The sequence below is a fragment of the Trachurus trachurus genome (assembly GCF_905171665.1).
Source record: "Trachurus trachurus genome assembly, chromosome: 1".
Classification (NCBI taxonomy): Eukaryota; Metazoa; Chordata; class Actinopteri; order Carangiformes; family Carangidae; genus Trachurus; species Trachurus trachurus.
In genome coordinates this window covers 4,677,904-4,700,375 of record NC_139891.1, presented here as the reverse complement: position 1 = coordinate 4,700,375, position 22,472 = coordinate 4,677,904, and the positions used below count along the sequence as shown (strand labels likewise).

Genomic DNA, 22,472 nt, shown 5'->3' with positions numbered 1-22,472 from the left:
GATTAAGACAGAGACAGATGCAGCTGCAGTTCATCAATTCAATAACAACAGAAACGGTCAAATGCTGTGTATCCATGTTGCCTCTCCATTATGACTGGTCTGGATTCTGGGGAAATGTATCTTAAATGTATAGACAGATAAGAAGGACCACTGCCTCCGACTGTGATGACATTATCCAGTAACATAAAGATGAAAGACATTAAACAATCTCAGCAATTAAGAAAACTTAACTTTACATTTTTATTGAGCAATAAAAGCAGCATTGACATATAAAAATATAAAACACAAATAAACAATCCTCTACTCCTATAAGATGAATGTGTTCACGTTTGTGGAAATTATCAGGACAAATGAAAATACCATTATAGGGTCCATTAGAGTCCATTGTAAAGTGGTCTGCAGTGTGGCTCCAGTTTGTCCTCCAGGACATAGTCTGGTCCACAGACCCAGGGGTCTCCTGTATCCCACTGCCACTTCTGCAGACTTTGCCTCAGGCTCTCCAGCACGGTGCTGTATGACGGGTCTGACGCCAGGTTCTTCTTTTCCAGTGGGTCTGTCCTGTGTTGGTGAGACATTGCATATTAAAACAGCGTAAAGAGGCAGAAACATTTCACTTCAATTTATTCATGCGGAAATTATCAACTCTAATCAAATGGTTTAAAACACTCTGCTGTAAATAAAACATTACTGTAACCGTGCTGGAAACTAGGAAATAGCCTCTTATAAAGAACATTTTATATAACAACCACAGACAAAGGAGCAAAACCCAGTAATTACAAAAACATATTAATATATAATATCATAATGACACATATTTTAAATGTGCGTAGGCAACACATTAAATGATTTTAAAGGAGAAACTATCATTGTTGACTAGATAGATAGATAGATAGATAGATAGATAGATAGATAGATAGATAGATAGATAGATAGATAGATAGATAGATAGATAGATAGATAGATAGATAGATAGATAGATAGATAGATAGAAAGAGGTAGATGGATAGAGATAGAGAGGGAAAGAAAGAAGTTAAAATACAGATGAAGGGGGTAGAAGGAAGAAAGAAAGAAAGAAAGAAAGAAAGAAAGAAAGAAAGAAAGAAAGAAAGAAAGAAAGAAAGAAGAAAAAAGAGAGAGAAAAAAGAGACAGAGGGTTTGAAAGAAAGAAAGAAATAGAGGGGGATAGATAGATAGATAGATAGATAGATAGATAGATAGATAGATAGATAGATAGATAGATAGATAGATAGATAGATAGATAGATAGATAGATAGATAGATAGATAGATAGATAGATAGATAGATAGATAGATAGATAGATAGATAGATAGATAGATAGATAGATACACATGAGTGTACTCTTACATAATGATCCTGATTGAAAAAATCTCCACCACCGAGCGGTGGTAACATCATTAAAAAGCTTCTGCAGAGGGAAGCGTTCTGGATTTTCACTCTGAACAGCATGGAGCCTTATGGTCTGAACGAAGAAATGAGTTTGTCTTGTTTTCTATGAATGGTGCCCAGACATAGTTTTTGTATTGTTGTGATTTTGTATATTTTTCATGTCTTCAAATTATGGATACATTGTATTTAATTCGCCTTAATAAATCTATAAAACTGACCGTGTGCTCCAGTGTCCTCCCTCTGCTTCCAGATAGATATTTTTATTTGTCACATGCAAAGCTAAAACCAAGGTTAAAAACAGTGCAGTGAAATGCAACCTAAAAACAATCTACAGGTGGTATCACAAATTATATCAAAATCACAATACCTGCCATAATAGTGGGCCACAGTATGTTCTACAGTATATAGCCTACAGATATATTAAATACTGAAAATAAGATGATGGTACACTTTGTCAGTCGAGGGACTGTGAATATGATTGACCCAAAAGATCAACACTTCAGATGATGCTCCTGCTCACTCTCACTGCCATGTTTTATAAACTGCAGGAGAATTACACTTATTTCTTCTTGTGACTCATTACATTTCCTTTCCTCAACTCCTGATCCTTCCCCGATCACTAAATCACTAAACTATTGTGTGCTACAGGTTTATCTCATCTGAATCAGTGGGTGTTGGTGTTGTCGGGTACTGTGAATACTCTGATGTGCAGACTCTGATCTAAACATAAAGGTTTTATCTGTGAATGATCACAGTCAATATCTCTCACAGACCTGCAGTCGTACAGCTCCCAGCGCTCTCTGTAGTAATACTGCTGCAGGCTCTTGAACCAGTGTGTGGGCTGACCCTGCCTGGTGCGGTTCAGCAGGTCCTGGAAGGTGGGGGACACGTACAGGTCCTGGTCGATGGGGAAGGGCATGCGGTAGTGAAGGTTGTGGAGAAGGTGGTACGCCCCCTGGTGGACCGAGCGGGTCGGGTAGTACATGGTTACCTGCAATCAGATTGACAGTGGAGCAGTCAGGGACTTGAGTCTGCTGAACTGTCTGTCTGCTTTAATGATGGTACTCCCCTTGAAAAAGTGGACACATTCAAATACCTGGGTCTTTGGATCGACACTACATTAAAGCGATAGTTCACCCAAAATTCAAATTTCACTCATTATCTACTCACCCTCATGTCGACTAAGAGCTGTGAGAATTTTCAGAGTCCTCCGTGCCTTCTCTGAGTTACAGGGGGGTCCGCGCAGCAGTATTTGTCCATATAATGGTTGTCAATGGATACCAACTTTCTTCGTCCAAATAGACATACCAAAAAACATCCAAATACCTCCATACTGCTCGTGTGTAATGTCCCACTTGCATTGAAGCCCCGACATGAAAAAATTAAATAAGTCTATATTTTAAGCTTGTTTGTAGTTAGCGGAAGCTCCCAGTGTCTCAGTTCACTGCTCTTCCTGTGCACTGACACAGGAAGAGCAAGAGACCGGCGGAACAATTTCTCATGTCGGGGCTTCAATACAAGAGGGACATTACAGACGAGCAGTATTGAGAAGAAAGTTGGTATCCATTGACAACCATTATATGGACAAATACTGCTGCGCCCCCCCCCCCCCCCCCCCCCCCCCCCCGTAACTCAGAGAAGGCACGGAGGACTCTGAAAATTTTCACAGCTCTTAGTCGACATGACGGTGAGTAGATAATGAGTGAAATTTGAATTTTGGGTGAACTACCCCTTTAACATTCAAGCCACACATTGAATCTGTTGTAAATGGAATAAATTGTAATCTCAGCATACTTTATCGTTCCATAAATTGTTTCACTCTTCAAGTAAGGAAAAGAATCTCCACCCAACTGCTACTACCAATAACGGACTATGCTGACACCATACCAAAACACAGCAGAGAAATACCTACACTCTCTTGATGTTGCATTTAACAGTATTTGTAGATTTGTCTTAAGATGTCCTTATAGAACCCATCATTGTATTATGTATCAAACCCTTGACTGGCTTCCTCTTAACAGTAGGCGACAATTTCATTGGCTTCAGTTTATTTATAAATGTGTCCACTTTAATTATCCACTTTACCTAAAACAACACCTAGTCCCCTACCGACCATCTTACTGTGTCAGACACTCGCATCAGCTGTTTTTTTCCGTCCCAAGAACCTCAAAAGAAATTGGTAGATGTGCTTTCAAACACAAAGCCCCCTCTGACTGGAATAATTTACCACCATCTATTAGATCTGTCACTTCCTTCCATCTGTTCAAGACCTCACTAATGTCCTTGTTTCAGACCCCTTGCTGTTGCTATTAGTTGTTGTTTTTTAATTTATTTTTATTTTATTTTCCTTTTATTTATTTTCATGTATTTTTACCTTTCTTTTGCCCTTGTGATGGGGTTAGGGGCTGATGGGGTATGGTGGGGTGGGCGGGAGGGATTCGGGAGATGTTGTGCACACTTTAAAGGGATAGTATCATTTTTTTAAGTGGGGTTGTATGATCTACAAATAGCCCCTAAGTACTTAAATTGCAGTAGAAGACTCTCTGCACTCCTCCCGTTAGCAACGCCAGCCCATAGCCCTGCCCAGAGATTTACAACATACAGTGTTGTGAACAGACCCAAAGAAACGGCCTATTTTCGCGGCCTAAAAGAGGTTTTACCTGAAAAAACATACACAGTTCCATTGTTCGCTATAATATAATTTTTTCCAACCCCTCAAAGTGCAACTCACATATCCCTCCGCCCAGGGTTAGCGCCCGCCGATCAGCAGTTGGTTAGGTGGAAAAGTGCAGAGAGTCTTCTACTGCAATTAAAGTACTTAGGGGCTATTTGTAGATCATACAACCCCACTTTTAAAAAAATGCTACTATCCCTTTAAGTGTATGTTTTGTGTTGTGTATATGTGATTGTATTGTATTGTCTGATTGTTTTGATGTATAGGACCCCCTGGAAGACGAGATGATGCATCTCAAGGGGTTATCCCTTAATACATTTGAAAAAAAAAAGTGAAATTTGAGTCTGTTTCTGACAGTGGCTTAAACGCTGCTCACGGACCTCGTGCAGGGACTGGCTGCTGTAGACAGTGTACCAGTGGCTGGGCTCAGTGACCAGAGCCGGCAGTAAGGAGCGACCAGTCAGATGGACCAGGGCGGAGGGGCTGATGGGCAGGCTGTAGGACGGGTAGGGGATGGAGAACCAGTCCAGAATGGTAGGAGTGATATCTGCCAAAAAAAAAGAGAGGGAGAAGGAGAAAAAAGAATAAAAGACAATAGTCTCTATGTTAGTTTTTCTTAGGACATTGACAAATGCAAATGTTAAAGTGTAAAATTAAATGTCCGCAATCTATTATTATTTTATATCACATTAAGCAGCTGCCTACTGTCTTTACAGTTGTTTCCTGTTATAACTGACATTATTTTCACATTTACATTTCATTATTATCTGCTGTGAGAATCATTTCAGTTCATCTAAGATCTGTTTCTGAAGCATCGTCGCCAGGTCTCCCTCTTGTGGCCACTTTGTAAAGACAAAAACACTCGCGTCACTGTGTTGATGTGAATGAACCGATGGTGCTGAACTGAGGAGCGGGAAGCAAGATAAGCCTGAGAGATCACAGTATGATAAAGTAAAGACTAAAAGACTATCTGTTATTCCAGAGTTTTGCTTTTTTAATTTCACTCTTTAGTCTATAAATAGGTTTCAGAGTCATTAGGCTGTAGTTAAACAATGTTAGAATAAAAAAAACAAAACACTTTTTTATTGTAATTGCTCACAACTTATTGCTCATTTAGGAAATAAACTGGTGAGGAGCCCCTGGCGTTGCCACTAAACTGGATCCTGCTTTGTGCACTGAGCTTTAATCCATTTCTTACCTAGAAGGCTGACGAAGGCCTGGCTGGTGTCTCCCCATCGCTCCCTGTGCTCCGGAGAGGACACCAACATGGGCTCTGCCGTCCCAGAGCTGTACAGGTTGGTTCTGCCGTTGGGGAAGGGGATGCCGTTGTCTGAGCTGTAGATGACCAGGGTGTCGTTCTCGTAACCAGCGTCCCTGAGCTCCTGCAGCACTAATCCAATACCTGCAGAGGAGGTTTACACCACTACAGGTGAGTATTTCATGGTAAAGGACTTTTCTCTAGTCCACTTTCTGTCATTTTTTCTGTGCATACTTTGGACATTTTTGCTACACACCCTGATCCAGCCTGCTAACTGTGGTGTACTGTGCAGCCAAGTCGGCTCGTGCTGCAGGAGTGTCCGGCACAAAAGGAGGAACCTGAGGGACATGAGACGAAGACAGACCAGAATAACATGTTATGATTCATGGATAACTTATGTATATGTTATTTCTAGATGAGAGTATTAGAAGGAGAGGAGGAAGAACCTGTCACCTGCATCACTTCATAGTTTCTGTTAAAAAGTCCTGTTCAGACATACAACCCTTAAAGGGATAGTTCAACATTTTGGCAAATTGGCCCATTGCCATAATCCCTATAGTCATAGCAGTAGGTTCGTTACCTTTATTTGTCGGTGCAAGCTATTTTTAGAACAGCGGAGCAGAGCCGCAAGCTGCTCAGAGCTACACTACGGAGGCTCATGGGATTTCTTGGATTCCCTCATCAAACTCATCAAATACACAATCCAACAACTCCAAAACGCTCTGGTGGACAAGTTGTGACCTGCACATTCACCACGCTATGAGATAATAACAGAACGTTACCAGACAGAGTTGTTTTCGAGGCAAATGCAGAGACTGCTTGCTGAAAAACTGTCCCTGAAGGCAACGCGCATCAGCAGTTTTGCATGAAAATGCCTCGAAAACAACTCTGCTATGCCAAAATGTTGAACTATCCCTTTAACATGTACCTGTATCTATACAACTGTTATATCACTGACCTTCACTTGTTCAGGTGTGTAATACTGTGGTGTCCAGTCAGGTATTCTTCCCATTCCCATCTCACCGTTCCCAAACTTCTCACAGAAGGCTCCATACTGGGGCTGTGAATGTCCACATCGGTGGGTGTCATGGAAGGCAACATAGAGGAAAAACGGCCTCTCTTCATCTCTCTTATCATCATCATCATCATCTCTGTGGTTCTCTTCTTTCTTCTGCCTTGGCTGGATGGCCTCCTCCTTGTGCGCCTGGAAGAACTTGCGTACGAGGAGTTTGATGCGGGTGATGTTCCTGCCCACCTGGAGGACCGAGTTGTTTTCCTCGGTGTAGGCAAAATCGAAAGGGTATACAGATCCAGGACCGACGTGCTTCTTCCCAATTATACCTGAAGGAGTAAGAGAGTGAAAAAAAAAAGAAAAGGTCAGTTTAGTGTGTGTTTATCTAGACTTGAGATAACACGGTCTCTTTGTTGTTTACCTGTGTGTATGTCGGCCTGGCTGAGGAGCAGCGGCAAACTTTGTACATTGTCAAATGAGTTAAAGTGATGGACGCCCTGGTGAAGGCCGTACATGCCGTTCTGATGCTGGAAACACAGGACACACATAAGTACTGTGGCTTTATGAACAAACAAGAGGTAACCATGTGTGTGTGTGTGTGTGTGTGTGTGTGTGTGTGTGTGTGTGTGTGTGTGTGTACCTGTGGCAGCCCCGTGAGGATGGTGGAGCGGCTGGGGGAGCAGCTGCTGACAGATGTGAAGGCGTTGGTGAAGACCAGGCTGCGCTGGGCCAGAGAGCGCAGGTGGGGGGTGTGGACCACAGAGTTGTTGTACACCTCCGTCTCAAAGCCTGCATCATCAGCTGGAGGAGGGAACACACAGCGTCACGTCAGGATGTGGACATTCAGCATCATTTATTAGGTTAGACATTCCACACAGAGGGAGGAAAGAAAGCTTTTAGTTTCTTTGCCCTGGACAAGTGGAATAAACTGCAGGATTCGCTAGCCTAAAACTGAAACTGTTTATTTCAGTGGAATCCTTCAGGAGTCTTTTAGACTCTGCCTTTCATACTGAGTGTACTTGCTTTTCCTGAAGCTGAGACCCTCAATTATATGCTGTTTTCCTTGTGTCTGCTCAATGTATGTCTAATTCTGACACTTGATGTTCATACTGTGTATTTTGTTTATAACTGAGTTTGGTTTTGTTTGTTTGCTTGTTTTGGTTGGTGGGTGTTGCTGTTATGTTGTTCTTATCTCTGTAATCAGGGCGTCATTGAAAAAGAGAGCCTGCTCTCAATTGGCTCCCCTGAATAAATAAAGGTTTGAAATGAAATGAAATGAAAACATGTCTACTCTTCTCAGGGGGTCAGCTGCTGGTGTCGGGCAACGAGGGTCGCCCCAAAGGCGTTGGATGGGGTTAAAGGTCAGGGATCTGTACACACGTCTGCTGTTGCTTTAGGATTTCCCTTGAGTGGAACAACTGGTCCTGGACTAAACCATGAAAACCATCCACTGTCTATCAGTTGATATCGGGAATGTCCACATAATTTTGACCACAATGTATTTTCCTATGTAGTGTACTGATTCAAATAGTTACCTAATCCTCTTCACAGCGTTTGTATAAACCATTAGGGAAACTGCAGTGTGGAGCAAAAGGAGATCTTTCTATTCTATGATACTTAAAAATGTATTTTAAGCTCTAAAACAATGTTCAGAAAAAGCTCCCGCACACTGTCTCACTCTCAATTAATTTATTAAAGCAACGTTTCGGTCACAACTATGACCTTCATCAGGCATATGGAAAACATTTCAAACATGATTCATATATATACATACTGGCTATTTATTTTGATATTATAGCCCTTATATCTGTTGTTTTTTTAACAAAAACTAACAAATAGAACTTCTTAACAATTGGCATAGCTGCCCCTATTTATATACAGCTTATCTTTGTGTCTTGATATGGTTCTCTTTAAGAATGGATTTAAAACAATATATATATTTTTTTTTTTAATTTTCTTACTCATCATGTTATACTTTATGATGTGTCTATGTGTTTAATTGAATGTTGTCACCCCCCAACAGGTGAAGATTGGTCAGTCCCACCGGGAATATCATATATGAATCATGTTTGAAATGTTTTCCATATGCCTGATGAAGGTCATAGTTGTGACCGAAACGTTGCTTTAATAAATTAATTGAGAGTGAGACAGTGTGCGGGAGCTTTTTCTGAACTTTGTATTTTGGGTTATGCCCTCCTCCTACGCACCTGCATCTTCAGGTGTGCTGAGACCCCTCACTTGCTTTTGGAAGCTCTAAGTCTAAAACAATAAAATGAATCACACACACAAGACTTTATCCATGCATTCACACTAGTCACTGCAAGAGTGCAGCCATAAGTCATCCTTTATGAAGGTTATGATGTTCACTTTATATTAAAACAGTGTTAAAGTTGTGTTGATTGAACTCTTGTGGTTTTTGAGGCTGCATTTTGCATAGAGAGGTGTTTTGTCCTTCAGCCTCCCTCACTGACATGACTGTGGACAGAGTGGTAGAAATAACATAGAAGGGAATTAGTAACAGACTGGGTGTGACGAAGTGACAAAGTGAAGCTTTGTGACACTGACACTGTTGTATTAGCCAGGTTGTAGCTAACAAACTGCCAACAGTGTGTGTGTCTCATCGCTACACCTCCTCCTGTGTCACGTGTTTTTACCTGTGGACAGAAGAGTTCACTCACCGATGATCAGGAGGACGTTTCTTCTTGCTGCCTCCCCGGTGCAGCAGCAACATGTCAACACGAGACCAAGCAGCTCCAGCAGCATGATCATGATGATGATGATGATGAAGGTGATTGCCTCTCTTATCTGTTCTCACGATCAGTTGGACACTACAGCAGTCTGATCTGAGAGCGGTGAACTCATCTCATCCTCTTCCGCAAACAACAACCCGTGGTCACATGACGGAGGTCACGTGAGCAGAGCAAACAGGAACCTCTCTCCGGTCTCGCGCCTCATCAGTGGAAGTGGAAGTGGTTTCAGTAAAAGGAGAAACGGTTTTACTGAGTGGATCTGGGAGGAAAAAATCAGTGCTGAACCACGGATGAGTAGAGTCTGGAGTCTGGAGGACGGAGCCGGTGAGACTGTCAGCTACACTCTACTCTTCTATTCTCATCTGATCTACTCTACCTCTTTTCTTCCAGACCAAGTGCTGTGGTTTGTCTATTCTATTCTATTCTTACATTTTCTGTTCTACTCAATGGTGCAGCTTCTACTGTGCTTTTTTAACTGTTCTGTTTCTTTTTATTGTCTCTGCACATTATTCTATTCTACTCTATTGTTTTTTTTTCTTCTGTTCAGTCCTGTGGAGTTCTGCTCTGTAACCTAATTAATTGTGTTCTGTTTATTCTAACCCAGTCACACGTCTTACTGTTTGATTCAAGTTATTCTTGTTCTTCCACCTTGTCAGTGTAGCAGATCATCAAAAGGGGTTAAAACTCCAGCAACACATGCAGTAAACAAAATAACTTTATTCGATGTGTTTTGTCTTATTGAATTCATCAGGCTCGTCACAAAACACATCCAGAGGAACTGTGAATATATTGTCTGTATATGGGTTCACATATTATTTGCTGTTTCATATTTATCCTCATATTTATATATCCTTCTGTTTTGTTCAAGTTTGAGTTTTGACCTACGTTTGAAATAAGTGACATTGTGTCAGAACTGTTATGTTGCCTCGAGAAGAAACATTATTATGAGAAAGAAGAATATGTGTGTGGATATTTCTTAGTCAGGGAGTTTTATGACCTGTAGGTGACTGCGGAGAAGAAGTTCTGTGTGTTGTAAAACAATCGCAGGTCAGAGTCAGGTATGCAAAGCACTGACCAATCATATGATCATCATATGATCATCATGCCCTGAGAGCTTGTTCAGGTCAAAGACCACAGGTTCCCTTATTAAAATACTAGACAAACCTGTCCACAGATGGATATTGTCTACAACCTGGCAGCATGCAGGAGGTTGACTTTTGTTGTTGTTTTTTCCGTCACGGACAGATCATAGCATGCATGTGAAGATATGGCGCCTGCTCCCTTTGCTGAGCTGTGTATTTGTCGAGGAAAACTCACAAAACTGATACATGGGTGTGCACTAAGCACATCTTTGTTGAGTTTCCCTGAGCGCTGTGTCTGTGGAGAGGGACGAATCCACCCAAACCAGAGAAACCCAGCATCATTTTCTTAAAATCCAATGAGTGACATTTAAAACAGCAGAGAAATTCTCACTGTTGTGTAAGTGACTTTTATTCTATTACTAACATTACCATATTTAGATGTGTAACTTGGTTTATCTGTTTGCTCACCATCTTACCATCCCTCTCTCCTCTAGGTTTCTCACCTCTAACCTTTACCTCACGATGGATCGCCCTCTGCTGAGGCGAGTGTCGGCCCGGGGCTGCTGCTCCTACAGCACCCTGAAGGCCTGGCTGCCCATCCTGTCCTGGCTGCCCAGGTACAGACTGAGGTGGCTTCAGATGGACTTGCTCGCAGGCGTCACCGTCGGACTGACAACTGTACCGCAGGCGCTGGCTTACGCCGAGGTAGCTGGCCTTCCTGTGCAAGTGAGTCCCAGCCGAGTCTTGTCTGTGAAGGTTCATGTTTTTGATGAAATTCTCATTAAATATTCAATTCAGCTTCATTCAGTTTGATCAAATTGTTAAAACGATCTTGTTCCAGTGACACTGCCCAGTGAGCAACAGCTGGTTTACAAACTAGTTGTGATGTCATGACTCCTGCTTGTATGCACACATCTTAAACTGAAGTTTAACCTGAACACAGTGCAGCAGATACATGTGAAAACAAACTCTGCAGTTTTCTGCACAATCAAGCTCAAACATGCAAGTGAAGCAATATTCAGTGGACAGGGATGTTAAACATTGATTAATTAAAGGGATAGTTCAACATTTTGGCAAATTGGCCCATTGCCATAATCCCTATAGTTTTAGGAGTAAGTGTGTTACCTTTAATTGTCGGTGCAAGCTATTTTAGAATGGCGGAGCAGAGCCGTGAGCTGCTCAGAGCTACGCTATGGAGGCTAATGGGATTTCTTGGTTTCCCTCATCAAACTCATCAAATACACAATCCAACAACTCCAAAATGCTCTCATGGACAAGTTGTGACACATTGTGTGCACACATTCACCACGCTATGAGATAATAACAGAAGAGACGGAGTTGTTTGCCAAAATGTTATTACTATCCCTTTAAGCTTTCGTTGCACTGTTATTCCTCCTTTAATCTAAAGGCACCTCTCTCCACAGTACGGACTGTACTCTGCCTTCATGGGGGGGTTCATCTACACCCTGCTGGGGACCTCTAAGGACGTGACTCTGGGTCCCACAGCCATCATGTCCCTCCTGTGTTTCTCTGTGGTGGGGGGGCAGCCACACCGTGCCGTACTCCTCAGCCTCCTCTGTGGACTCATCCAGGCTGTAATGGCATTACTGAGATTAGGTGAGGGGAGCAGCTGAGGTCATGTGAAAACCCTGTGATGCCAGCTTTGGTTTTTTTGGTGGTTTTCTTAATTTAGACAAACTCGGGACCCAAGTGGGTGAATTTTTAGCAAATTAAAATACAACTTTTCTCCACAATGAGCCACAGTGTTTGACATTGATTTATATCTATATCAAGACCCAGTGAAAAAACAGTAACAACGTTACTATTTTGTATGATGACAAGTTGGATGTTACTTTGCAAGTGCAAGGAAGTCACTTGCTCCAATGACATCTACAACTTCCTGTGCAAAACCACACACAGTTTCAAAAATGTGTGGCTCTCAAACGTGCTTTTATTTTTGAAGCAAGGGTCACGGCTGTGTCAATCATTCATTGCCTTGCTTTTCCTCTGCAGGCTTCCTGTTGGACTTCATCTCTTTCCCTGTAATAAAAGGCTTCACTTGTGCTGCTGCAGTAACCATTGGCTTTGGCCAGGTCAAGGTGAACATCAAACACACACAAAGCCACCAATTCCTACACTCACTATCTTATGACAATACTCAAAGACACTGTGTTATTTTTATTATTACATTAAATTCACAAAACCATATAAACAGTGACTAAAGGAAAGAACAAACAATTGACATCAATCAACAAAATATAAACTGTCAAATATCACTTCAGCACTAATAGCAGCACAGAAAACCTACGTATAGCACCTCAAATCAACATTCACAATGATAATAATAGTATGTATGTATATGCATTTTTTTAAACTAAAAATATTGATACAATTTCTGTTAATTATCAAATCAATTAAATGTCATTTGGGCTTTACACCAGTATACAGTTTACAGAACAGCTGGGTTCAGTTGTCACATAATGGAGAAAGAGAATATTCCGAATACGAATACAAATTACTTTATTTACTTTATTAGTTGTCTGATTCAGAATCAGCTAGTTAGTTACGTTGAGCTGGAGCAGGGAACCAGCTCTGTGTTGGATTTGTGTCACATGTCGGCAGATTGTGTTACATTTGAAAGAAAAACTAATACAGTACTTTCTTGTTCTCGACACAGCTTTGTTTGTTTTCGTGCTCTCTGAAGTTCTGCTGCTAGATGTTTAATTATGTTCCACCCACTTCTATGTTTGGTACAGTCAGACTGCCAAACATAGAAGTGGGTGGAACATAATTAAACATTTCCATTTTATCTTGGTTTACGGACTTGGAGAGAGAGACTTCATCTTTTAGTTCACCCACTGCTTTCACAGCTCTGTGGTTTCATCTGATCTCAGTCTGATTGCTTCTGTTTGTAGAATATTCTGGGACTTCAAAACATCCCCCACCAGTTCTACCTGGAGGTTTACTACACCTTCTACAAGATCCCAGAGGCCAGGATAGGGGATGTGGTCCTGGGTCTACTTTGTCTCGGCCTGTTAGTCATGTTGATGTTTATGAAGATGAGTCTGGATTCAGACAACGGGCCGCGCTGCTCCAGAATCGCCAGGAAACTAGTGTGGGCCGTTGCTACCAGTCAGTACCTGTGTGTGTGTGTTGTGCCTGTATGACTGTATGAATCTGTCCTCTTTACAAGCATGTACAATGTAAAGCTGCAACAATTAATCGATTAATCGCACAATAATCGATTATTAGATTAATCGTCAACTATTTTGATAATCGAACAATCGGTTTAAGTCGTTTTTTAAGAAATAAAGTCCAAATTATCTGATTTCAGCTTCTTAAATGCAAATATTTCTGGTTTATTCGTTCCTTTATGACAATAAACTGAGTATCTCGACCTCATCTTGTGGTTTGGGAAACACTGATTAACATTTTTCAACATTTTTTAACACTTTGTTGACCAGACAACTAATCGATTAATCATTTAAATAATCGACAGATTAATCGATGATAAAAATAATTGTTAGTTGCAGCCCTAGTACAGTGTTTATTTTACCAAAGATTAACATGACTTGTGGTCTCCTTCTCTCTCTGTCTCTGTCAGTGCGTAACGCCCTGGTGGTTGTTGCTGCCGCCATCATAGCTTTTTCCTGGGATGCCTATGGTTACCACGTGTTCACAATCACTGGAAAAATTTCCCAGGGGCTCCCGCCATTCAGCCCCCCACCCACCTCAGACACCACCAGCAACGGCACCATCGTCTCCTTTGGAGAGATTGTAGAGGTAAAGAGCAGAGAGAAGGGCCAGTAACAAGATGAAGGCAGAAGGTTTTTCAGCCATATTGTTGCGTTGTAACTTTCACTTCCTGAGATTTATCCAGTTCTGCAGAAAAATGACTGACTCTGCTGTTTTTTTGTGTGTTTGTGTGCAGGACTTTGGAGGAGGGCTTGCTGTGATTCCTTTCATGGGTCTGTTAGAGAGCATTGCCATTGCAAAAGCTTTTGGTAAGTGTTTTTATCCATGCTGTCAGTGTGGCTCAAATGATGCCCAATGTCAGTCTGTTGGTTAGTCCACCAGTTTGATCTGGACTGAATTAGTTTGAGTGAAATATCTTAGAAACTAGAAGAGGAATATCCAGGAAATTTGGTGCATAATCTGTGGTCCCTTATTTTTTTTTTAGCTCCATTGTCAGATCAGTTACCCAGATCAATTATTTTGGTTTATAACTAAATACCAGCAAAAAACAATTACACCATGCCCATCAGTCTCAGCCACTGGACTTTGTTTCTACAATGATCACCAAATGTTAGCATCGCAACACAGTAAAGAAACATCAACATGTAGATTTATCATCTCCATTAGCATGTTAAATGAGTCAAAGCCCTTTTATGGAAACATATTAATTACTGTTGCAAATGTTATTTTCTACACAGTACTAGCAGCAATAGAATTATTTATTGTTAATGGTTTGATATGGATCCCCACTTGGCAACAACTAATCTGAATGAAGGCAGCTAAAGAAAGAGTGTTTCCTCTTTAACCTCCTGTTTGTCCTCAGCGAGCCAGAACGACTACAGGATCGATGCCAACCAGGAGCTACTGGCAATCGGTGTAACCAACATCATGGGGTCCTTTGTGTCAGCCTACCCTGTCACTGGCAGCTTTGGCAGGTGTGTGTGTGTGTGTGAGAGAGAGAGAGAGAGAGAGAGGGAGAGAGAGAGAGCAATATTTACTGTGTCATGTTTTCTCTTCAAATCCAGGACAGCTGTGAACTCTCAGACCGGGGTTTGCTCCCCAGCAGGAGGGATCATCACCAGTGAGTCCTGACTCCTCCACCTGTGGGTCTGCTACACCCTCTAGTGGTGGAATCATATTTTATCTCCACCGCTCCCCTTTGCTCCTCTGCCCCTGGCTGCAGACCCAGAGAACTGCACAGTCAGACCCCCGCACTTGTGGACCCGCACGTTCAGACCCCTTAACTAATGGTTGACTGCACAGTCTGGACCCATACTATGGTTTTTTGACAGGGAAAAATCCAAATAAAACTAAAACTAATAAATAACACGCTTTTACAAGTGTTAAAAAAAAACCTAAAATTGTTTGTGAAGCTTGGAACACTTTAAAACTTTTTTTAACAGCCTATAATGAAATAAAATGCTTTTAAAAGTTCTATAGCATGGGGTTACTATTGGTTTTGTATGCTAATGGATACAGATATGACAGATATGAAATATGGACAATATGGATGGCAGTAGGAACGTCAATATCGAACGTGAATCACATTGTTCGTTTAATGTCATTAAAGTTTTTGTCGAAAATGTATCTACAAAAGCATGACATTTTATATTTTATAAACACGTTGGCCCACACACATACAATTTTATTTCTGTTTAAAAGCACACAGTATTAAAAGTAGTAACTTAAACTTAAACAAAATGTGCCGTCCAAGCGAGCTTCCAAAAAAAAAAAACAGCTAAGCTTGCTTAGCCTATTACTGTATATTGTATTTGACGTGCATATAAGACCATCGTAGTAATTGTAAACGTATTATGCATGGTCAAACGTTCGTTACACTGTCACATACATTTTGGACAAAAACTTGTATGACATTAAACAAGCAATGACAGATTACAAAACACTGACATCAATTCAACAACAATTTAAAACTGAGACATCGGGGTGTGTGAGTACAGGCAATTTATACATGGCTCATACACAGGCACTGAGAATTAATATTAATCTGGTCTTCTTTACTGTCACCCCTTCTCCACCATCATGCTATTCATGAAGTCACTAAATAAATGATACAGCCACGAGGGATTTTAAGTGAGCACTCTAAAACTGGAACGAAGTCATGGTGTTTCCTGTCTACTACGTTTATATTCCTCAGTTTCTCTAAATATCACCTTCTCTCCCTCTCTTTCCCTGTTTTTTTTTTTTACAGGTGTGATCGTGTTGCTATCCCTGGCCTTCCTCATGCCGGCCTTCTACTACATCCCTAAAGCCTCTCTGGCTGCTGTCATCATCTGCGCCGTAGCTCCGATGGTGGATTACCGTGTGGTGGTTAATATGTGGAGAATTCGCAGTAGGTGTTGGCTCAGTTTTAAACTTCAGTGTTTCACAATGTATCTGTTTGATGTTGAAGTCTGGTGCCGGTGTCGTCCACAGAGCTGGACCTGCTGCCGTTCATGGTGACGTTCCTGATGAGTTTCTGGCAGGTGCAGTACGGCATCGTAGGAGGTGTGGCTGTATCTGGAGTCCTGCTGCTGTACAACACAGCCAGACCCCAGATAAAGGTACAGTAAGCCTACTTTATTCATCTATACAGGACGGTGGGTGAGCAAGTGTGTGACATCTCAACTGTGAAACATATCAAACCCCTCAAAGGCAGCATTGATAGTTTGCTCTTATTGTTTTCCCTAAAGAGACAGCAGTCATTTGCCATCGCAGTGTGCAGGTGCAGTCACCAAAAGAGTGAATGGTTCAGTCAACCAACCAGTAAAACTGAGCTAAACTCAAGACACGGTTCAATTTCTTATTTAAACCACTCCTCGCAGTCAAAGCCTCAAAGAGCGCTATACATAACTTCCAAGAGCCAGAATCTGTGACTATCAGGAGACTTTCATCAACATCGTGTAACCTGGGGTTTTGAGCTTTGTACTTTCCTCTTCGCAGCTGGAACGTTGTAGGAAAAAAGACACGACACCCTTTATATTGGCTGATGGAAGGGTTGGGAATGATCTTATTTCAGACTTCAGACTTCAGAAAACTTTATTGATTCCAGTAAGGGCAATTAATTCATTAGCAGCTTACCTCATACCCTATACGTTCAATCAGTCCACACAGTCAGGGGTCAGACACACAGGTAATAAATAACATTGTGTGACATGACTATCATGTAAAAGTACTTGTAAGACTATTTTAAAAACTACTAACAGAGTTTAACAACTTAATAGCAGAAGGAATAAAAGATCTGGAGAAACGATTAGTTCTCCTTGATGGTGCATAAAAACGACGGCCTGAGGGCATCAGGGAGAACTCGGGAGGCAGAGCATGGAGGGGTTGGCTGATATTTCACTTTACCTTCTTTACCACCTGATGCTCCCAAAGGGAACACACGTCTCCAATGATCTTGGAACAGAATTTAGTGATGATCTGCAGGCTGTTCTTATCTTCAATGGATAAACCACTAAACCATCAAATAAAAGAAAAAGTTTAAAAGACTTTTGATGAAGTAGCAATAAAAACGAGTTAAGATCCTCCCATTGACATTAAAAGAGTTCAGTTTCGTTAGCAAGTAACTCCTCTGTTGACCTGGTTTGACAATGGACTCTGGTGTTTGTGTCATACCTCAGTTTACAATCAAAGAGATTTATCTGGAGTCCACAACCTGAACCTCTTCATCACGTATGACATTTACACCATGTACAGTGTTGTGTCTAAAACCAATAAGCATGTCTTTTGTTTTTAAAACATTGAGGTCAAGGTAACTGTCTTTTTTTGGGATCAACTTTTTTTTTCTTTTTCTTTTTTTTTTCTTTTAATTTGGTTTAAAAAACAGTCCATACAAATCATTATTGAACATACAAACAAAACCCCAAACAACTAACAATCATACAAAACAAGACAAGGACACAGAATAAAAGGACAAAAGAGAAGAGAGGAAAAAAAGAAAGAAAAGGAAAGCTTTGAGGGCAGAGATTGCAGCACAACTAGGTAACTGTCTTCACACCATTTATCAATCTCTGGTATGCAGGGCAATGGTCAGTTTCTGTGCTATGAAGTAAAGATAAGTGTTTGTTGTCGATGTTGTGGACAGCCTGTTAACAAAAACCTGCTGGACCCTATTTGTAAGAAAATTTCAAATCAACATGAGAAGCTGCCAGGAAGGTTAAAGGCCCCATGGCATGAAAAATGTGATTTTGGTTATTTTTTCATGCTTGGGGAGGTCTCTGGGCCACATATATACTGTCCCATGCATCAAACTGGTCATAAACGGAGAGACACACACCGCCCATTTGTACGAACATTCTCTTTGAGACGAGCAGATAGCACTTCCTCCTTTCTGTGATGTCACACACAAGGTAACTCCGCCCACCGTGACCAGTTGTTATTTTTCAATTTCTATGAATGCAGCTTAGGTTTCAGTTACTTGCCTGTGATTGGCCCGACCACATGCCACTCTAAAACAGTCAGCCAATCAGAGGAGAGGTTCTCATTCTCTCTTCTGATTGGCCAAATGACCTGTGCCTGTTAGAACTCCAGAAAGAGGCAACAGAAAGGGGCAATATAGACGATATTAAGCAGATCACAGGTACTCAAAACCAATGATACATCTTGTTAGGGATATCAGCAGGTAAATAAACCCAGAGAAAAGTGCACAGCATGGGGCCTTTAAAACAAAAACAAAAGGCACATCTTTCAATCAAGACATGGGGCTGCATTTTGTTAAAAGCAGAGGAAAAATCAGCAAATAAAAGTCTTGCGTAAACAGCAGGATTTTCAAGGTGCTTATTACCTTGTTGGTAAGCAAATTGCAAGGGATCCACTTTTCCTTCAGTACAGCACAAAATATAATTATTTAAAATCTTCTCAAAAACATTCATAACAAGTAACAAAAGATTCTTGTGGAAACCACACTGAGTTGAACAGCACAATGGTGCAAAGTGCGCCCACAAATAGCATCAAGACCCACAGCTGTCCTAAGCTTAACCTGAAACAAGCTGTCACTGGATTCCCTAAGAGGTCCTTCAAGCAGATGAGATAATGGCAATTATTCAACTGCAGGATATTTTTTATAGCTTTTAAAGCCAAAGGCAGATGTTTCCATAATACTGAAAAAAAAAATTACATATACCATGGCATAATGTTTTATCCATATCCTCACCTTTACTCAATGGTAACATAGTAGAGATATTTCCAATTCAGAAATATCACTATTTATAAGATAAAGGTTAATTATTATAAGGATGTTTATTTGTCATTGTATTGCTACAACAAAATATGTTGGCACTCAAAAATAACATAGACACACACACATAGCCATTATCACACAAAAGATATTAAAAACAAGGGTAAAAAAAAAGTGTCATGTGTCTGTTTAGAAAGTGCTTAGGTAACGTAGTTTTAATGAACACTGAGGTAGATTATAGATTATTGCACTTTTCAGATCTTAGTGATGTCACTACAGTCACAGAGGTGGCTACCAATTTCTCCATTTACGTTACCTAAGCACAAATCACAACGAAAACAAAACTGCAGAACAAAACTAAACAATGCTCCATAGGGCTAGAGACTGTGGTCAGGTGCCTCCAATTCCCAGATTCCCTCTGACCAGGACGATGCCACACTGACAGACACACACAAGCACACACAACAACACTAACACAACAATAACTGGCAGAGGACTTTGGGCCAACACCGTCCTACTCCAGTGAAGTCCAGTTGTTTGTTCTCACGATGTGTGTCTGTTGTGTGCAGCTGTCTGACCACGGAGTCCTGGTGATGGAGTTGAGCAGTGGACTCAGTTTTCCTGCCACAGAGTATTTCAGCCACTTCATACACACCCAGGCTCTGCAGGGTGAGGGTTTGTTTGCTAATAATCCATCTTGTTTCACCACCTCTTCTTTTCTTTCAGTTTTTCCTTGTTATTTACCTACTGTACCTGTCTCCCCCCTTCAGTTTCTCCTCCGCGGTCAGTTGTCCTGGACTGCCATCATGTCAGCATCATAGACTACACAGTGGTCAGCCAGCTCCGGGACCTGCTGAGGCAGTTCAAACTACGAGAAGTGCAACTGGTCTTTTGCAGATTGCAGGTACGACTGATGATGTGTTATCAGTTTCAATAACGGCTCAATTCAAGCAGTATAGGACTTCCATAAACAGTAATAAACAACAACGCATTATGGCCGTCACTGCACTGTTGCTAAGAAACAAATACACGTTTTCCTGACCTACTCACCAGCTGCAACTTTGTCTACACACCACCTCAGGTGTGCACTGAAGTATTCAGACTTTTATTCTTCCCATCATCCTATTCTGACGCCAGGGCCGTTGTATAGGGGAGAACGGTGATGATAATTCTAGGGGCCCACAAAAAACCCCTGTAGTCTAATCTTTATATGACTGAATTATTCTGCATAAGACTCTGACTAATACTCATAGTAATGCTGCATTAGCATCAAAACAAAGTAGGCTAAATAAAAAATGATAATATATACGTACTGTAGTCTAAGAAAAAAAGTGGAAAAGTCAGGGGGTAGGTGCCCACTTTAGTATTCTTTCAGGGGGCCCAGAATTCCTAGCAACGGCCCTGTCTGACGCTATATATAATTTAATTCAACTGTAAATTACATTTTTAAATATTTGATTAGATCGTGCATCTTTTTTTTTTTTTTTAAGTATATTTTTTGGCGTTTTTGCCTTTATTTGATAGACAGTGAGATAGACAGGAAAGGGGGAGGCAGAGAGAGGGGGAATGACATGCAGGAAAGGTCTGCCCGACGCGGGACTCGAACCGGGGACGCCTGCGTTGAGGACTGTAGCCTCTACATGGGCGGCCGCCTTAACCACTGCGCCACGCACCCCCCTGATCATGCATCTTTTTAAGATAGATAATAACGTTAAAGCTTCAGTTGGTAACAATTATTCATGTGTGTGTGGGGCGCTTGGCAGAGGTTCATAAAGAGACCTGACCTGAAGATATAATTATTTAAGACTTATATTAACACAAACATTCTGCTTACTTCTGCTTTAATGTAACACCTATAAAGAGTGATACATGTAGTAAGAAGCCCTGGTTACTTGGTCGGGACAAAACTGTTGTATAAAAAGTGAGTATAATGTTGTTCTCTCTTACACTTCTTTAGCCCTCGGTTCTGGAGGTTCTTGTGGCAGCTGACCTTGAGGACCTCAGGTACACACACAGTGTGGATGCGGCGCTGCAGATGTTGTCAGGGAACTGCCTCGATGACAGACATAAGAACAATCCAATCACAGACCGGCAAGAAGATGACTGACGGACGCAAAGTAGCAACAACACTCATCTGTGAAGTTTCTGATCTGGGATTATTGAGCTGTTCTGACGTAAAACTGTGATGAACTACCTCCAGCAATTGGCAGTTACATGCACATCAACTGCCAGGGGCCAAGTAATATCCCAGTTTTTCCTATCTGAAATGATTGCACTCAACTTCTTATCTCCCAGACTTCTCTGGAAGGAATTACTGGAAGGAAATTATTGCACAACATCAGATTACACAACATCACCATGGCACGAAACCATGGGTTTAGGCACGTGTAGTATGTTTTATATGCTTTGATGGACATTTTGCATTTTGTGTGAATGAGCAAGAAATTAGAGAAATAATATTTCTTAAAGGGATATTTCAACATTTTTGCAAATTTTCCTATTGCCATAATCCCTATAGTTTTAGGAGTAGGTAGGCCTACCTCTAATTGTCAGTGAAAGCTGTTTTTAGATCGGCAGGGGAGAGGCGCGAGCTGCACAGGATTTCCACGTTTCCCTCATCAAAATAAATACACAATCCAACAACTCCAAAACACTCTCATGGACAAGTTGTGACCTGCACATCCACCACACTATGAAATAATAATGTAATATTACGAGAGTATTTGCTTCATGTGTCATAACGTTAGATAATTATACGTTATAGCATGGTGAATTTGCAGGTCACAACTTGTCCACGAGAGTGTTTTGGAGTTGTTGGATTGTGTACTTATTAATGAGGGACACGTGGAAATACCGTGCAGCTTGCGTCTCTGCACCGTCGATCTAAAAACGAAAAGCGAATTTGCCAAAATGTTGAAATATCCCTTTAAATATATATTTTACTAACAGAGCATTTACTCTTCCATGTTTTATTGATGAAGGTGATAGTACTGCCAGATACAAAATCTGAATGTACAGAGTAACCGTACCAACAATTCACTGTTTTTAATCATTGCCAGGTAACTGACATCATCATTCCATCTCAACCCATACTACACATTTATACAGGAGTTTTTAGTGAATAAAAGTTCACATTTTCATGTGTAGGCATGTGTGTTTCTTTGTTATAGTTATGTTTACGTTATAGCGTAGTTGCACAATTGTACACATGTACAGATGATACACGAAGTATATGATGCCTTTAAGAATGCCCAATCCAAATTATAATCATTTGTGTTTTTATCAAACACAGCCTTTAGACATTCACTGTGCTGGTGGAAGAGTTAAGGGAACCTTTGTATTAATGAACCTTTTTTTGCAATACCCACAAACACTTAAG

The 22,472-nt window shown here is 41.0% G+C and overlaps 2 protein-coding genes and 1 long non-coding RNA gene across 4 annotated transcripts in view; 1 reads left to right on the top strand and 2 right to left on the bottom strand.

The window, feature by feature from the left end:
- LOC310990425 overlaps nucleotides 1-22,472 on the bottom strand; it is a 167,479-nt gene that overhangs the window by 26,214 nt on the left and 118,793 nt on the right. The gene's annotated exons all lie outside the window — the stretch shown is intronic.
- On the bottom strand, nucleotides 268-9,222 carry sgsh (N-sulfoglucosamine sulfohydrolase (sulfamidase)). The gene is made up of 9 exons (XM_083973089.1): nucleotides 9,029-9,222; nucleotides 6,991-7,151; nucleotides 6,772-6,877; nucleotides 6,297-6,679; nucleotides 5,595-5,676; nucleotides 5,279-5,482; nucleotides 4,461-4,627; nucleotides 2,180-2,397; nucleotides 268-558 (listed from the first exon to the last, which is right to left on the bottom strand). Exons 1-9 carry the CDS (start codon nucleotides 9,117-9,119, stop codon nucleotides 375-377), a joined length of 1,596 nt encoding a protein of 531 aa, XP_083829215.1. The 5' UTR covers nucleotides 9,120-9,222; the 3' UTR covers nucleotides 268-374.
- slc26a11 (solute carrier family 26 member 11) lies at nucleotides 9,308-22,231 on the top strand. 2 transcript variants are annotated; one of them, XM_084001553.1, is made up of 15 exons: nucleotides 9,308-9,424; nucleotides 10,346-10,579; nucleotides 10,677-10,908; nucleotides 11,607-11,799; nucleotides 12,196-12,281; nucleotides 13,098-13,314; nucleotides 13,787-13,965; nucleotides 14,114-14,186; nucleotides 14,741-14,852; nucleotides 14,943-14,998; nucleotides 16,127-16,267; nucleotides 16,351-16,478; nucleotides 19,663-19,762; nucleotides 19,864-19,997; nucleotides 21,051-22,231. In XM_084001553.1, the coding sequence occupies exons 3-15, from the start codon at nucleotides 10,705-10,707 to the stop codon at nucleotides 21,198-21,200; spliced, it is 1,773 nt and encodes a 590-aa protein (XP_083857679.1). In that variant the 5' UTR covers nucleotides 9,308-9,424; nucleotides 10,346-10,579; nucleotides 10,677-10,704; the 3' UTR covers nucleotides 21,201-22,231. The 2 variants fall into 2 exon arrangements, with proteins under 2 accessions (XP_083857679.1, XP_083857680.1); XM_084001554.1 differs by having other exon boundaries at nucleotides 9,315-9,503.